The sequence below is a fragment of the Phalacrocorax carbo genome, chromosome 15 (assembly GCF_963921805.1).
Source record: "Phalacrocorax carbo chromosome 15, bPhaCar2.1, whole genome shotgun sequence".
Classification (NCBI taxonomy): domain Eukaryota; kingdom Metazoa; phylum Chordata; class Aves; order Suliformes; family Phalacrocoracidae; genus Phalacrocorax; species Phalacrocorax carbo.
The window spans coordinates 17,209,007-17,226,164 of record NC_087527.1 but is presented as its reverse complement, the minus strand read 5'-3'; the positions used below and the strand labels follow the sequence as shown (position 1 = coordinate 17,226,164).

At 58.5% G+C, this 17,158-nt stretch overlaps 1 protein-coding gene and 2 gene segments (V, D, J or C); all 3 read left to right on the top strand.

Moving 5' to 3' along the window:
* Positions 1–315: 315 nt before the first annotated feature.
* LOC135315871 (Ig lambda chain V-1 region-like) lies at positions 316–2,841 on the top strand. The segment is given in 3 exon segments: positions 316–380; positions 524–919; positions 2,834–2,841. Coding segments are annotated over 3 exon segments (450 nt in total).
* Positions 2,842–3,881: 1,040 nt separating this feature from the next.
* On the top strand, positions 3,882–6,407 carry LOC135315870 (Ig lambda chain V-1 region-like). The segment is given in 3 exon segments: positions 3,882–3,946; positions 4,090–4,485; positions 6,400–6,407. Coding segments are annotated over 3 exon segments (450 nt in total).
* Positions 6,408–7,441: 1,034 nt separating this feature from the next.
* On the top strand, positions 7,442–15,761 carry LOC135315858 (immunoglobulin lambda-1 light chain-like). The gene is made up of 4 exons (XM_064466623.1): positions 7,442–7,513; positions 7,657–7,951; positions 13,559–13,596; positions 15,252–15,761. Exons 1-4 carry the CDS (start codon positions 7,468–7,470, stop codon positions 15,572–15,574), a joined length of 702 nt encoding a protein of 233 aa, XP_064322693.1. The 5' UTR covers positions 7,442–7,467; the 3' UTR covers positions 15,575–15,761.
* Positions 15,762–17,158: the final 1,397 nt, after the last annotated feature.

Sequence of the window (17,158 nt, the reverse complement as noted above, 5' to 3'; positions counted from 1 at the left end):
CCTGCCCCGAGCAGCCCGGCTCTCCCACACCCTGCGGCCCTGCAGCCACTTGGCCTGGGCTGCGGATGGGGTGTCTGTGCTGGCGGGTTTTGGGCCGTGAGCTGGGACACGTCGCCTTGTCTCCGCTCCGTGCCTGGGGACAAGCCCCGCTGCATCTGGGGTGGTGGGGCTGGGCGTGGAGCGGGGAGAGGGGTGTGGGCAGGGTCTTGCCATGAGCGCGGGGTCAGATTTGCATGGCGGGGCTGTGCCCCACGCAGGCTGGGACTTAAAAGGGAGCCCGGGTCCGCAAAAGAGCCCCATCGGCGTGGAGACGCGGAACTGCTGGGATCGCGCCATGGCCTGGGCCCCTCTCCTCCTCGCGGTGCTCGTCCACGGCTCAGGTGCCACGGCCAGATTCGCTGTGCCCGGCTGGGCCTTGGCGCACGGGGGCCCCATCCCCGTCCTGCTGCCCGGGGAGGGCTGTGCTGCTGGGGCACCGGCTGACTGACCCCCGTCTTCTCCCCTCTCTCCTCTCCCTCCGCAGGTTCCCTGGTCCAGGCAGCGCTGACTCAGCCGCCCTCGGCGTCAGCGAACCCAGGACAAACCATCCAGATCACCTGCTCCGGAATTGACAGCAGCAGTTGGAATGATGCTGGCTGGTTCCAGCAGAAGGTGCCTGGCACTGCCCCTGTCACTGTGATCTATCAGAGCAACAAGAGACCCTCGGGCATCCCTTCGCGATTCTCTGGATCCAAGTCTGGCTCCACAGGCACATTAACCATCTCTGGGGTGCAAGCCGAGGACGAGGCTGTCTATTACTGTGGTGGCTACGATGGCAGCAGCAATGCTGCCACGGTGACACAAAGCAATGGGGAAGTGAGACAAAAACCTCCCGCCATCGCAGGGGCCAGTGAGGAGTCTCTGCTGTCCCGGTCTCATGGTGGGGCAGGTCCCTGCCACGTCCCAGCCCTTGATACCCTGCGCTGCAGCGGGCTGAGCCTGGTGTCCTGGCTGGGCTGTCCCATGGGGCCCCAGCCTGTGCCTGTCCCCTGTGACCTGGGGAGGGGATGCCAGCACCTGGGCACATGCCATTCTCCATGGCCACGTCACCCGTGCCTGGCGTCCAGGCGGCGGCAGGGGCTGTCTCTCCCTGTGCCGGCTGGGCAGCCAGCGCTGATCGGGGTCACGGTGACTCTCAGCACTGGGGAAGTGAGACACAAAGCCCCGGTTGCGCCAGGGCCCCTCAGGTGCCGCCTGCTGCTGCTGCTGCTTGGAGGCGGTGGAGGAGCAGCACATGTGCCCGTGAGGCAGCTCCGGCCGTGGCGCACGTGCTCTGCCCCAGCAGGTCCCCTCCGTGCTGCCCACGGGGAGACCGTCGTCCTGCAGCCCTGCCTGTGCCCATGGGGCTCTCTGTGCCCCGGGTCACCCTGGGGAGGGCAGCGTCGGGGACAGGCAGGGGTTGTGTGCATGGGGGCGTTTCCCGTGGGCACAGCAGCTCTTGGGCTGGACACGAGGCTGCCGGAGGGGGCCACAATCCCTGTGCCCTGGGTCAGAGCAGGGCTGGCCGGGGGCTGCCCCGGCAGCTGTGAGCAGAGCCCCTGGGCTGCCCCGGCTCTGGCGGCATTTGCCCAGTGCCAGCCTGCTGGGCTCTTGATGAACTGTGGGGAGGCATTGCTGGAGCCCCAGGGCTCAGTGCCAGGCGGCTCCCGTTGTGCTGGGGAGTGGAGACCTGGGAAGAGCAGAGGCCTTGAGCCATGGGCCCGGGCTTGCAGGTGAAGAGACAGGGCAGAAAAGCAGCAAAGCGATGGGTAGCGCTGGGGCTGGGGCTGGGGCAAGCCCCAGAATCTGGGGCTGCTGCTGGAGGTGCCAGTGGAGATTGTCCCGTCTCACCCGCTGCTCAAAGCTGCCTAGGCTACTGCAGGCTGCCCACAGCCTGTCCAGGTAGGCTTTGAATATCCCCAAGGATGGGGGCTTTGCAGCTCTCTGGGCAACCCATTCCAGAGTTTGACCGTCCTTGCAGCAGGAAAATCGCTTTGGCTATGTTTCAGCAGATTTTCCTGTGTTTCACCCTGTGCCCATTGCCTCCTGTGCTGTCAGTGGACCCCTCTGAGAGAAATCACACACAGAATCGCAGAATCCCAGGTTGGAAGGGACCTCAGGGATCATCTAGTCCAACCTTTCTGGGCAGAGCCCAGCCTAGACAAGACGGCCCAGCACCCTGTCCAGACGGCTCCTGAAGGTGTCCAACGTGGCCGAGCCAACCCCTTCCCTGGGGAGATTATTCCAACGGTGACTGTCCTCACTGTGAAAAATTTCCTTCTCGTGTCCAATCGGAATCTCCCCAAGAGCAACTTGTGTCCATCCCCCTTGTCCTCTCCATGGGACTCCGTGTGAAAAGGGAGTCTTCATCTTCTTTGTAGCTGCCCCTTAAGTACTGGTACACGGTGACGAGATCCCCTCTGAGCCTCCTTTTCTCAAGGCTGAACAAACCCAGCTCTCCCAGCCCATCCTCGTATGGCAGCTTCCCAGTCCTTGGATCATCTTGGTGGCCCTTCTTTGGGCCCGTTCCAGCCTGGCCACATCCTTTTTGTACGGCGGGGACCAGAACTGCACACAGCACTCCAGGTGTGGCCTGAGAAGTGCTGAGTAGAGCAGGATGATGACTTCTTTCTCTCTGCTGGTGATGCCCTGTTTGATGCAACCCAGCAGCCTGTTGGCCTTCTTGGCCGCAGCAGCCACTGTTCGCTCATGTTGAGCTTCCCCCCACCAGGACCCCCAGGTCCCTTTGGGCAGAGCTGCTCTCCTGCCAGGTGGATCCCAGTCTGTGCTGCACTCCCGGATTATGTTTTCCCAGGTGCGTGACCTTACACTGGTCCCTGTTGGCATTCATAAGGTTCTTGTTAGCCCACTCTCGCAGCCTATCCAGATCTTCCTGCAGGGCAGATCTCCCTCCTGGAGTGTCTACGTCCCCCCTCAATTTGGTGTCATCTGCAAACTTCATCTGGCTCCATCATCTTTGCTGCCCTCAGGAGGTATTTACAGTGTTGATAAGATGCCCCTGAGGCTTCCCACCGTGGGCTCAGCCATCCCGGCTCACGTCACCTCTCTCCACAGCAGTGATACCCCTGAGCCCTTCATCATCCTCGCGGCCCTTCCCTGGCCTCGCTCCCATCTGCCCCCATCACTGGCTGGGGAACCCAGAGCTGGCCCAGTGCTGGGCTGAGCCTTAGGGTGCTGAGCCGAGGGGAAGTATCCTCTCTATGGGTGCTGCCAACGCTCCTGCTAACGCAGCCCGTGGGTGCTTTGTTGGCTGCTGCGCAAACCGGTGCCATCCCAGGGCCTTTTCTGCCACGGGGCTGCCAGTCAGTTGGTGTCCCCCCCCAGGGGCAGGGTGCTGCGGCGCTGTTGCAAGAGAAGGGGCAAGGGCAGCGCTGCAGGGCCCCAGGTGCATCGGGGAAGGGCAGGAAGAGCCAAGACCTGTGCAGGGCCCGGGAAACCCATAGGAGGGCACGGTGCCGAGCGTGGGGTGGGGGGTGCTGGGGGTTACGTCGTCCCAACCCCGTCACTGGGAGCTGTGAGCACCCCCTCCTGCCCCGAGCAGCCCGGCTCTCCCACACCCTGCGGCCCTGCAGCCACTTGGCCTGGGCTGCGGATGGGGTGTCTGTGCTGGCGGGTTTTGGGCCGTGAGCTGGGACACGTTGCCTTGTCTCCGCTCCGTGCCTGGGGACAAGCCCCGCTGCATCTGGGGTGGTGGGGCTGGGCGTGGAGCGGGGAGAGGGGTGTGGGCAGGGTCTTGCCATGAGCGCGGGGTCAGATTTGCATGGCGGGGCTGTGCCCCACGCAGGCTGGGACTTAAAAGGGAGCCCGGGTCCGCAAAAGAGCCCCATCGGCGTGGAGACGCGGAACTGCTGGGATCGCGCCATGGCCTGGGCCCCTCTCCTCCTCGCGGTGCTCGTCCACGGCTCAGGTGCCACGGCCAGATTCGCTGTGCCCGGCTGGGCCTTGGCGCACGGGGGCCCCATCCCCGTCCTGCTGCCCGGGGAGGGCTGTGCTGCTGGGGCACCGGCTGACTGACCCCCGTCTTCTCCCCTCTCTCCTCTCCCTCCGCAGGTTCCCTGGTCCAGGCAGCGCTGACTCAGCCGCCCTCGGCGTCAGCGAACCCAGGACAAACCATCCAGATCACCTGCTCCGGAATTGACAGCAGCAGTTGGAATGATGCTGGCTGGTTCCAGCAGAAGGTGCCTGGCACTGCCCCTGTCACTGTGATCTATCAGAGCAACAAGAGACCCTCGGGCATCCCTTCGCGATTCTCTGGATCCAAGTCTGGCTCCACAGGCACATTAACCATCTCTGGGGTGCAAGCCGAGGACGAGGCTGTCTATTACTGTGGTGGCTACGATGGCAGCAGCAATGCTGCCACGGTGACACAAAGCAATGGGGAAGTGAGACAAAAACCTCCCGCCATCGCAGGGGCCAGTGAGGAGTCTCTGCTGTCCCGGTCTCATGGTGGGGCAGGTCCCTGCCACGTCCCAGCCCTTGATACCCTGCGCTGCAGCGGGCTGAGCCTGGTGTCCTGGCTGGGCTGTCCCATGGGGCCCCAGCCTGTGCCTGTCCCCTGTGACCTGGGGAGGGGATGCCAGCACCTGGGCACATGCCATTCTCCATGGCCACGTCACCCGTGCCTGGCGTCCAGGCGGCGGCAGGGGCTGTCTCTCCCTGTGCCGGCTGGGCAGCCAGCGCTGATCGGGGTCACGGTGACTCTCAGCACTGGGGAAGTGAGACACAAAGCCCCGGTTGCACCAGGGCCCCTCAGGTGCCGCCTGCTGCTGCTGCTGCTTGGAGGCGGTGGAGGAGCAGCACATGTGCCCGTGAGGCAGCTCCGGCCGTGGCGCACGTGCTCTGCCCCAGCAGGTCCCCTCCGTGCTGCCCACGGGGAGACCGTCGTCCTGCAGCCCTGCCTGTGCCCATGGGGCTCTCTGTGCCCCGGGTCACCCTGGGGAGGGCAGCGTCGGGGACAGGCAGGGGTTGTGTGCATGGGGGCGTTTCCCGTGGGCACAGCAGCTCTTGGGCTGGACACGAGGCTGCCGGAGGGGGCCACAATCCCTGTGCCCTGGGTCAGAGCAGGGCTGGCCGGGGGCTGCCCCGGCAGCTGTGAGCAGAGCCCCTGGGCTGCCCCGGCTCTGGCGGCATTTGCCCAGTGCCAGCCTGCTGGGCTCTTGATGAACTGTGGGGAGGCATTGCTGGAGCCCCAGGGCTCAGTGCCAGGCGGCTCCCGTTGTGCTGGGGAGTGGAGACCTGGGAAGAGCAGAGGCCTTGAGCCATGGGCCCGGGCTTGCAGGTGAAGAGACAGGGCAGAAAAGCAGCAAAGCGATGGGTAGCGCTGGGGCTGGGGCTGGGGCAAGCCCCAGAATCTGGGGCTGCTGCTGGAGGTGCCAGTGGAGATTGTCCCGTCTCACCCGCTGCTCAAAGCTGCCTAGGCTACTGCAGGCTGCCCACAGCCTGTCCAGGTAGGCTTTGAATATCCCCAAGGATGGGGGCTTTGCAGCTCTCTGGGCAACCCATTCCAGAGTTTGACCGTCCTTGCAGCAGGAAAATCGCTTTGGCTATGTTTCAGCAGATTTTCCTGTGTTTCACCCTGTGCCCATTGCCTCCTGTGCTGTCAGTGGACCCCTCTGAGAGAAATCACACACAGAATCGCAGAATCCCAGGTTGGAAGGGACCTCAGGGATCATCTAGTCCAACCTTTCTGGGCAGAGCCCAGCCTAGACAAGACAGCCCAGCACCCTGTCCAGACGGCTCCTGAAGGTGTCCAACGTGGCCGAGCCAACCCCTTCCCTGGGGAGATTATTCCAACGGTGACTGTCCTCACTGTGAAAAATTTCCTTCTCGTGTCCAATCGGAATCTCCCCAAGAGCAACTTGTGTCCATCCCCCTTGTCCTCTCCATGGGACTCCGTGTGAAAAGGGAGTCTTCATCTTCTTTGTAGCTGCCCCTTAAGTACTGGTACACGGTGACGAGATCCCCTCTGAGCCTCCTTTTCTCAAGGCTGAACAAACCCAGCTCTCCCAGCCTACCCTTGTACGGCAGCTTCCCAGTCCTTGGATCATCTTGGTGGCCCTTCTTTGGGCCCGTTCCAGCCTGGCCACATCCTTTTTGTACGGCGGGGACCAGAACTGCACACAGCACTCCAGGTGTGGCCTGAGAAGTGCTGAGTAGAGCAGGATGATGACTTCTTTCTCTCTGCTGGTGATGCCCTGTTTGATGCAACCCAGCAGCCTGTTGGCCTTCTTGGCCGCAGCAGCCACTGTTCGCTCATGTTGAGCTTCCCCCCACCAGGACCCCCAGGTCCCTTTGGGCAGAGCTGCTCTCCTGCCAGGTGGATCCCAGTCTGTGCTGCACTCCCGGATTATGTTTTCCCAGGTGCGTGACCTTACACTGGTCCCTGTTGGCATTCATAAGGTTCTTGTTAGCCCACTCTCGCAGCCTATCCAGATCTTCCTGCAGGGCAGATCTCCCTCCTGGAGTGTCTACGTCCCCCCTCAATTTGGTGTCATCTGCAAACTTCATCTGGCTCCATCATCTTTGCTGCCCTCAGGAGGTATTTACAGTGTTGATAAGATGCCCCTGAGGCTTCCCACCGTGGGCTCAGCCATCCCGGCTCACGTCACCTCTCTCCACAGCAGTGATACCCCTGAGCCCTTCATCATCCTCGCGGCCCTTCCCTGGCCTCGCTCCCATCTGCCCCCATCACTGGCTGGGGAACCCAGAGCTGGCCCAGTGCTGGGCTGAGCCTTAGGGTGCTGAGCCGAGGGGAAGTATCCTCTCTATGGGTGCTGCCAACGCTCCTGCTAACGCAGCCCGTGGGTGCTTTGTTGGCTGCTGCGCAAACCGGTGCCATCCCAGGGCCTTTTCTGCCACGGGGCTGCCAGTCAGTTGGTGTCCCCCCCCAGGGGCAGGGTGCTGCGGCGCTGTTGCAAGAGAAGGGGCAAGGGCAGCGCTGCAGGGCCCCAGGTGCATCGGGGAAGGGCAGGAAGAGCCAAGACCTGTGCAGGGCCCGGGAAACCCATAGGAGGGCACGGTGCCGAGCGTGGGGTGGGGGGTGCTGGGGGGTTACGTCGTCCCAACCCCGTCACTGGGAGCTGTGAGCACCCCCTCCTGCCCCGAGCAGCCCGGCTCTCCCACACCCTGCGGCCCTGCAGCCACTTGGCCTGGGCTGCGGATGGGGTGTCTGTGCTGGCGGGTTTTGGGCCGTGAGCTGGGACACGTTGCCTTGTCTCCGCTCCGTGCCTGGGGACAAGCCCCGCTGCATCTGGGGTGGTGGGGCTGGGCGTGGAGCGGGGAGAGGGGTGTGGGCAGGGTCTTGCCATGAGCGCGGGGTCAGATTTGCATGGCGGGGCTGTGCCCCACGCAGGCTGGGACTTAAAAGGGAGCCCGGGTCCGCAAAAGAGCCCCATCGGCGTGGAGACGCGGAACTGCTGGGATCGCGCCATGGCCTGGGCCCCTCTCCTCCTCGCGGTGCTCGTCCACGGCTCAGGTGCCACGGCCAGATTCGCTGTGCCCGGCTGGGCCTTGGCGCATGGGGGCCCCATCCCCGTCCTGCTGCCCGGGGAGGGCTGTGCTGCTGGGGCACCGGCTGACTGACCCCCGTCTTCTCCCCTCTCTCCTCTCCCTCCGCAGGTTCCCTGGTCCAGGCAGCGCTGACTCAGCCGCCCTCGGTGTCAGCGAACCCAGGACAAACCATCCAGATCACCTGCTCCGGGGTTTACAGCAGTGGCAATGTTGGCTGGTACCAGCAGAAGGTGCCTGGCACTGCCCCTGTCACTGTGATCTATGACAGTGACAACAGACCCTCGGGCATCCCTTCGCGATTCTCTGGATCTTACTCCGGCTCCACAGCCACATTAACCATCTCTGGGGTGCAAGCCGAGGACGAGGCTGTCTATTACTGTGGTAGCTACGAAGGCAGCAGCTATACTGCTGCCACAGTGACACAAAGCAATGGGGAAGTGAGACAAAAACCTCCCGCCATCGCAGGGGCCAGTGAGGAGTCTCTGCTGTCCCGGTCTCATGGTGGGGCAGGTCCCTGCCACGTCCCAGCCCTTGATACCCTGCGCTGCAGCGGGCTGAGCCTGGTGTCCTGGCTGGGCTGTCCCATGGGGCCCCAGCCTGTGCCTGTCCCCATCATTTGAGGAAGGGATGAGGAAGCCCTGTTCCTGCCCCATTCTACAGGTCCATGGTACCGTGCACTCCCTAGCTGCACTGTGGGCCCTGCAGGTTGCCTCCCTGTTCTCTTCCAAGCTCAGCTACTGCAGGAGCCCCTCTGCACTGGGCACCTGCTCCCACCGGCCAAGCCCATAGAGGAAGCAGGTTCTGGGGCAGATATTTGCACAAGCCATGACAGGCCAGTTTCAGGATGGTCTATGCTTTAAGGCTGCTTGGCACATCCTACCCCATCCCTTCCAGTTTGCTTCTAGGCCTGATTGGGTAATCCATGTGTCAGCAGCAGAGAGCACATGGCGGGGCCTCCGCTGCTCACGCCTGGCAGCTGGGACACAGTAGTCATGTGTAGCCCCCCCTGTGCTCCCCTGGCACCAGCACCCCTTCACCTACTGCCGTTCCTGCCAAGACCACATGCAAGGTGGGTGCTGAAGCATCAATAACCCTGATGTGTCCAGCACAGCATCAGTCCTCCTCCATGCCTCCCTCCAAGGAGAAGAGATGGACTTTTGAGCTGAATGTTGTCACCCTTTATTGTCATCCCCGAAAATGGAACTGAAACCCCGTCGAAGCCTGAGAAATGCTCAGAAACATGTCGTCCACAATAGACGGCACTGGCTTCATTTAAATGCTTTGCATAGACAATTTCAGTGATTTTTTTTTGGGGGGGGGGGCTAGTTTCAGCCTTTGCACCAATGCATAAGCCTATCCAGAGGAAAACCAAACCTCTGAAACAGAAAGTGCCTCAAACCACAAAATCTGCAAAGCATCATTTATTTTCTAGTGACTCAGGAGGTTCACTGACTCTGCCTCTTTCTATAACCCCTTCCACAAACCACAGCATTTGAATATTTTGGATTTCAATTTAAGTTGGTGCTACTGAAAAGCAGCGCTCCAAAAGTTTGTTTGCTCTGAGCCGAGCACCCTGTGCCCTTTGAGTTTGTCACCACGCTGGGAAAACACTTTACAAAGCAGCAGCCGAACCTTCCCTGGGGAATCTGAAGTTAATGAGTCTTAACTGAAACCCATCCTGGCTCACCCTGCCTTAGCTATTGCAGCTGTATGTAGGCACCCATAACCCTTTCATGATTTTCTCCGCTAGTCCCAGCTCTTCCCCTTTACCAACAGCCTCTGATGCCTCTTCTCCAACCCCCTTCACATGCCCTGGCCCCTGGCAGATGCTCCCAGGAGCCGTCACCTCAGGGCTGCTGCTCCAAGAGGCTAGGAAGGCAGGGGCTAAGAGGGCACTACTAGTAGCAGCAGCCTGGGGGATGCAGCATGGGCAGGGGCAGCTCTGCAGGAACCTGAGCTCCTGGGTGGTTGGGGTACTGCTGGCAGGGTGCTTGGAGCAAACCCACAGGTCTCTGAGATCTCCCTGTCTCCTGTGCAAGAAAAAAACATCTGCCATGCCCTTCTGTCCATGCTGCTCCTCCCTGCTGCTCCGGAGCTGGCTTAGCTGGTGGAGCAGCACCATCCTCCACCCCAGTGCCTTGGGAAGCAGCCACCACCTTGGCAGAACCAGGTGAGATGGGTTTAAGTGCTCCTCTCGGCACTGAAGGCTGCTCTGTCACCATCCAGCTCAGCCGCCAAAGGCAGGAGGGTGCCCAGGGCAGGACCGGCAGCACACAGGCTGCCTGCCCTCCACTGCGCTCACCTGGCAGTAACGCATGTTCCCCCTCAGCATACACATGAACCGGCACCTGCTGCTCTCGCTCGCCCTTGACTTCATGCTCCTCGCACTCCCCTGGCCACTGTCTTGCCCATAGCCCAGACCACCCACTCAGGGCTGCTGGTGCTCGGTGCATCTCTGGCATCTCCGCAAGGCCCAGCCTGGGGAGGAGGGGTGCTGCGGTGCTCAATCAGGGTGAAGCTGGACCTGGCGAGCTGCCACCCCCTCCCCAGAGCAAGGATGGGACTGACCATAAGGCCGCTAAAGGCAGACTGGCCCAATCTGGGGGGGGGGGGGGGCAACCTTCACTAAAGCTTGTGAGCCAGGGAGCATTTTACACAGGGGATGTTTGGAGGGTGATGGACATGTGATTTCAGCCAAGACCTTGACCAACAGTGTCACGGCTGCTGGATATCCCTTGGGCGAGACGAGCAGAGGAGAGAATGCACAAATGCCGTCCCTACTCTGTCATCCCCAGCAAGTGGCACCGCACAAGCTGCGCCAGTGGCTTGGAGCCGGGCTGCCTCCCTGCCGTGCTCATGGGGTGCTGGTGCCGCTGTCTGGGCATAGGCAGCTGCTTTGGCTCCTTCTGTGCACCAATGTGTCACTGCATTTATTTACTTGGCAGTGGGACCCAGCTGACCATCCTCAGTAAGTTGCTCTGACGATCACATCAGGGGCTGTATGGGCTCTTTCTGGGGTTTGAGGTGTTTGGGGTTTTTTTTTATTTCTTCGACTTCTCCATTTGGTTATAGTAGCATGTCCTCCGTTTGTCTAACCACACTAAAACATATTCATGTGCTTTTCTTTGACAGGAGGAAACGGATTTATGAGCTAATTGGGCTTTGCTGCTTGCAAAACATTTTTGGCCCTTTCAAATCTGCAGACCCTCTACTGATCCCATGGGTCGCGTTCAACTTGTCTGAATGCAGGAGTTACTGGGTAAAAATATATCTATATATTTGCCAGACAGCCAAATTTTATTGGAGTTTATGAAAGAGAGGTTTCTTAACATTTCTCTCTCTCCTAGGGAGAAACTCCCAGTTGTGTTCTACGATGTGGAAATATATCGAGTGCTGAAATGGAAGGGCTTCAAGTCTGAGCAGACAGGTTGGGATTGCTGTCTGAGGACAAGGCTGTCTCTTGACGTCTCAATGGCAGACAGGAGGACGTCTGCCTCTTCAGCTGCCAAAAAGCAGCGTAGCTGAGTTTTGGCTACAGCTGCACAAGCGCGTGGCGCAGGGCCGAGGCATGGGATGCTGGTGATTCTGATCCTGATGGGGTGCTGGTGATGCTGATCCTGCAGACATGCACACTGGGTGTCCTCCAGAGCGCCGGGGCCTCTTACCTCCAGGGCAGCCTTTTTAGATTGCTAGGCAGAATATTAAGAAATAAGCTGACCGCAAAGGCCTTGAGCTATTAGCTCCTTTGCTGGTGGTGGGAGCTGCACTGAAAGACTCCAGCCAGGACCAAACCCCATGGGTGTCCACACTTTAAAGACTTTCCTCCTTCCACATCCACCTCCCAGTGCCGATCCCTCCCCGCAGGCCAGCCCAAGGTCTCCCCCACTGTCCAGCTCTTCCTGCTGTCCCTTGAGGAGCTCTTGGCACAGAGCAAAGCCGCTCTGGTGTGTCTGCTGGGAGACTTCTATGCCAGTACCATGCAGGTGGCCTGGACGCCTGACAGCTGTGCCCGCACCGATGGCATTGCGACCAGACAGCCCTAGCGGCGGGCAGACCAACAACCAGTACGTGGCCAGCCATGACGCCGACTGGAAGAGCCATGAGACCTACGTCTGCCAGGTCACACATGAGACCGGCACCTTCGAGAAGGTCCTGAATAGATCTGAGTGCTCCCAGCTGCACTGGAGAATGGACAACCCTGGCCCTGGAACATCACAGCTCCTGGCACAGTTCTTCACCACCTGCCCCACCTTCTGTGCAAGTCTCTGCCACCTCTGTGGGCCCTTCCTTCTCCCCCTGCCTGAATCCCACCCATCTCCCCTGCTCTGTCCCCTCATCCTAGGCATCATCCAAATAAACCCTGAACTAGTGCTGGCCCTGCATCCACATCTCCCAGTCCTTCCTCCTTGGTCAAATAGGATCATGACACTGCAACAAAACATGGTCCCAGTACACTGAGAGATTAACTGCTCACTCCCACATCTTAGGCTCACTGGGTTAGTGCATTTTCCCCTGTGATGGCCAGGTGTCCCCAGCTGGCTGATGCCCCTAGCCCTCCCCTCCACCTGCAGACCATGACCACCAGCCAAGGCAGGGCATTAAGTCTGAGACCTGTGCTGAGCCCTGTTAGGGCAGAAATAAAAAAAAATAGTGAATAGAGCCTTCAGTCTTCACCCACTGGTGCCCAATAGGTGCCTTCAGCAGTCATCCCAAGGTGTAATCCCCTATCATGGCTGGCAGGCTTCGTTGGCTCAGCGGGCTCTGACCTCCCCCACACCAGAGCCAACCCTGCATCAGTGACTTTGCCAGTGCCAAGATGCCAGGTGTGACAGAGAGAAGTGCTTATTTACCCTCAGTGGGCTGGTCCAGCGCCCGGCACCCAGCCCTGAGAGCAGGGCTGAGCTCTGGCACAGCAGTGGGTGCACCGCAACGGCAGCCAGGGCTGCCCCGCTCCTCTGCCCTGGACTGCCCCAGCACGGGACACCACCCTGGCACAGCTGCTGCAAGGAGGCTCGCCTTCCTGACAGACACCGAAAGTCCTGCCCAGGTAAGGGCGTGGGCTATGCCTGGGTCCAATTTTGCCCTGGAGAGCAATGCCAGGCTGCAGGGTGGCATGGGCACCAGGAGGTGGGTTCCCTATGAAACCCCAGGACCTACGCCAGCAGTGGGGTTTCTGGGCAGTGGGAAGGACGGATGGATGGTTTATTCATGAGGTTTACCTGCACACATACTGCCCGATAGCTGGTGGTCCCCACCTGATCTGGCCGCAGCCACAGCGTGGCCCGAGGGGTGGCAGGACAGTGGCCAGTGCCCCCAAGGGCAGCCCTCAGCCACCTGCATGGCAGCAGTGCAGGTCGAGGCGAAGTGCTGCCTCTTGTGCCTTAGGGGCACCCAAAGCCTCCACCAGCCCTTCTTCACCTGGGATTAACACCCCCACACCACCGGCAGGGACACGGGCTTGTAATGAGCAGAAGGCACATGGTCCTGGGTAGCAGTGTGTCCCTGGAGCAGCCAGTGATGCAGCCACAGCTCTGGAGAGCCTGGCCAACATGGACCATGCAGGATGGTGGGGCCAAGGCCTTGCACAGGACCAGGACATTTCCAGCAAGGACACACAGCCATCCCCATATGGCAGTCCTGCCCTGCCACATCCACCGGGGCACATCCAGCACCGCACACCCAGCCTGCTGTGTCCATCAGAACAGCTCCACCCCGGCACATTCATCCTGCGGTGTCCACTGGGGAATCTCCATCCCATCACCTCCATCCTGCTGCATCCATTAAGGCATCACCATCCCATCACCTCCATCCTGCTGCATCCATTAAGGCATCACCATCCCATCACCTCCATCCTGCTGCATCCATTAAGGCATCACCATCCCATCACCTCCATCCTGCTGCATCCATTAAGGCATCACCATCCCATCACCTCCATCCTGCTGCATCCATGGGGCACCGAACTGCTCCTGCCATGGCACAGGAGGTTTTTGCATAGCCCTGTATCACTGTGTGGTGTTTTCGGGCCCGGGACCATGCTGACCGTCCTAGGTGAGTCGCCGACTTCTCGGGCTTTCCTTCCCCACTGTGAAATTGTGACATTTTGTCGATTTTTTTTGTGATTTGGGGATTTTTTTCTTGGACTTGGCACTGGGCTGGGGTCTGCCACCAGTTTGGGGATGGGCACTAAGTGCGGCATTGCGGGCTGTGTCTTGTCCGTACGGACTTGGAGGGCTCTGGTGCACACCATGGAGGATTGGGGGGGGGTATTTTCTCAATTTAAAGATCTTAAAATTTGGCCGGGAAATGTGTGTGAGGTCTCAGGGAGCCTATTTCAGAAACTCAGGTTTGCGTCGCTAAGAAAGTAAATTTTTGTCTTTGTAAAAGAAATTAGTCATTGGTCTAAGGTCTAAGTCCTGAACTCTTAGTCCAGAGGACTAAGTCTGTTGCCCTCGGTGAGGAGCAGGGTCTTCTCTGTGGGGTCCCCCAGCCAAGGCTGTGGGCGCTGCGAAATGGCAGCCTGTTCTTGGCCGTGAGCGGGCTGAAGTTGCATCCAACTTTGTGTTAAAATGTCACATCCCTGGGTCCTTAACTAAAAGTTTTCAGGGTTATCTTAAAGAGCCCGTTGTCCAGGTAAGCCATGTCAAAAATGGAGGTTATTGTGTTACAAATGCTGTCAGGAACATCATTTGTCTGTCTTTGTCTGTAATTTTTAAAAGGTTTTTGCTAAAAATCCTGTTCTGAACCAAATTACAAAGGGCATAAGATCAAGAAAAGTGTAGTTTACCAATTTCTTCAGCAGAAAGTTTTTAATGGTGGTGTCCTCCTGGTTTTTGCATAGAGATAGTAGAGATAGAGATAGAGACCTTGTACATTAGAGAAGGCGGCAGGATCACCTCAGAAAGACCAAACATCTTTTCTCCATCTTCCTTCGGGTGTTTCTTAAGTGTACTTTTTCTGAGACAAGTCTGAAAGCAGAACTGGGCACAAAACAGGGTGATTTTCTTTGAAATTTTGATTTTTTAAAAAATTACCTTGCAAAAGGGAAGAAATGGTTTATGGCAACTAAACAGATTTTGGTTTCTCTATTATATATTATATATAAATATATAATATATTAATATATTACTATATTACTATATTAATTAATTATATTGATTATCTAAATTAAATATATAGATAATATATCCATTATTAAATAATTAATATATTAATATATGAAAATACAAATACATAAATGTTTATATTATATATATTATGTCGTTATACATATATTTATATAACAATATATACTACATATATGTAGCATATTGTGTATTTTATGTATGTAACATATAATATAAATGTATATGACATATATTAGCTGTATACAAAAAATATCTATATATAGTGTGTATGTGCACATATATACATAATATATGTATAACATATATAAGTGTGTATAGGATATATATGTACATATATACACATACATGTATATTTTATATGTATAAATACACATATATACACATATACATGTATATTTTTATGTATATACGTGTATCCCAAATCTAACTACATTGGAGTTATAAGGGATAAACGCTCGTCTGTGGGGGAAGCGGGGAGTTTCTGGGCGGCGGCAGCTGGTGCGGGCAGGGCGGGCAGGCAGGGCGCGCCGGGGGGGCACAGGGCCCTCCCTGACCCCGTGCCCTTCTCTCCTCTTGCAGGCCAGCCCAAGGTCTCCCCCACCGTCCACCTCTTCCCGCCCTCCAAGGACCAGCTCTCGACGCAGAACAAAGCCACCCTGGTGTGTCTGATGGGAGACTTCTACCCCGGTGCCGTGCAGGTGAGCTGGACGGCCGACGGCAAGGCCCTCAGCAGTGGCGTCGAGACCAGCCAGCCCCAGCGGCAGACCAACAACCAGTACATGGCCAGCAGCTACCTGACACTGAGTGCCTCCGAATGGCAGCGATACGACACCTTCGCCTGCAAGGTCACACACGAGGCAGGCAATGTGGAGAAAAGCCTGAAGAGATCCCAGTGCTCCTAATGCTGCCAGGACCTTCCTGCGCCCGGTGGCCCCCCGCCGGCCCCCTCCCTCTTCCCTGCTGCTGGGGACAGCAGCTCCCCCCCCACACAGATGTCTCTCCCCACATCCCCCTGTCCCCTGCTCCTGACCCCCCCGCCCTGAGTGTCACATGAATAAACACCGACACTGAACTAGCGCTGGCTCAGCATCCCTGCCTCTGTGTCCTTCCAACGCGTCCGCTCCTGCCCCATGCCACCTGGCATCGCCCCAGTGGCACCAGTATGGAGGAGGGTGGGATGGGAACACGCATGCACACACACGTGCACATAGCTGGGGCATATGCAGCTCTCGCGCACCCCAGGGAACCTGCCGAACCCTCCCTGGCACTGCCAAGACTGGGGGGGTTGAACATCTTGGGGCACTGGCCTGGTCTAAGCTCCTGTGCCGGCGGCGAGCACATGGCCTTGGCTGTGCCGCCCTTGTCCCTTACCCACTGGCCTCTGGGCACCAGGTCCTGCGCAGGGACACGTGGCTTGTGGTGGGGCCATGGCCAGCCCTGTCCCTTTGCTGGCCAGCCCTGCCTCTGTCCCCATTTCCTTGGGCACCCCTGTGTCCCCCTGGGATGGGCGTGCTGGTGTAGCCACCGGGGCATGCACATGCACCAGTCTGTCCCTTGCAGCCTGGGCCACAGCAGCCTGGGCCCCTGCATGCCACACGCCCCCAACCCCAGCACAGCCCCAGGGAAGTTTCCCTGCAGCCCTGCTCATAGAGGGACTCACAGCCACAGCTGTGCCGAGAGCACCGGTGCTTACCTGCGGCTGCCCCATCTGAGCTGACAGGAGCCACCCCAGAGACAGGGGATGGGAGCACCCAGTCATATAGTGTGCAGTTCTGGGGAAGATGCCCCCTCCCCAGCCTCTTGGTGAAGGTGGGGTGGCCCCACCACATCCCCCTTCCCAGGCTGTGTCAGTGCCAGTGGCGTGCCCAGCCCCACCAGGCTTTGGGTTGCCCTGCGCTCCTGCTGGCGCCTTCTGGGGACACAGCATCATAGAAGCACAAAATCATTTGGGTTGGAAGGGTCCTTTAAAGGTCATCTAGTCCAACTCCCTGCAGTGAGCAGGGACCTCTTCAACCAGATCAGGTCGCTCAGAGCCCTGTCCAGCCTGACCTTGAATGTTGCCGGGGACGGGGCATCGACCACCTCTCTGGGAACCTGTGCCAGTGTTTCACCACGCTCACTGTAAAAAAAAAATTTAATCTTAATATCTAGTCTGAATCCACACTCTTTTAGTTTAAAATCATTACCCCTTGTCCTATTGCTAAAGGCCCTGCTAAAAACTTTGTCCCCATCTTTCTTATTAGCTCCCTTTAAGCACTGAAAGGCCGCAATAAGGTCTCCCCGCAGCTTTCTCTTCTCCAGGCTGAACAACCCCAACTCTCTCAGCATTTCCCCATAGTAGAGGTGTTCCACCCCTCTGATAATTTCTGAGGCCTCCTCCAGACCTGCTCCAACAAGTCAGTGTCTCTCCCGTGCTGGGGACCCCAGAGCTGGAGGCGGTGCTGCAGGGGTGTCCCCCCAGAGCAGAGCAGAGGGGCAGAACCCCC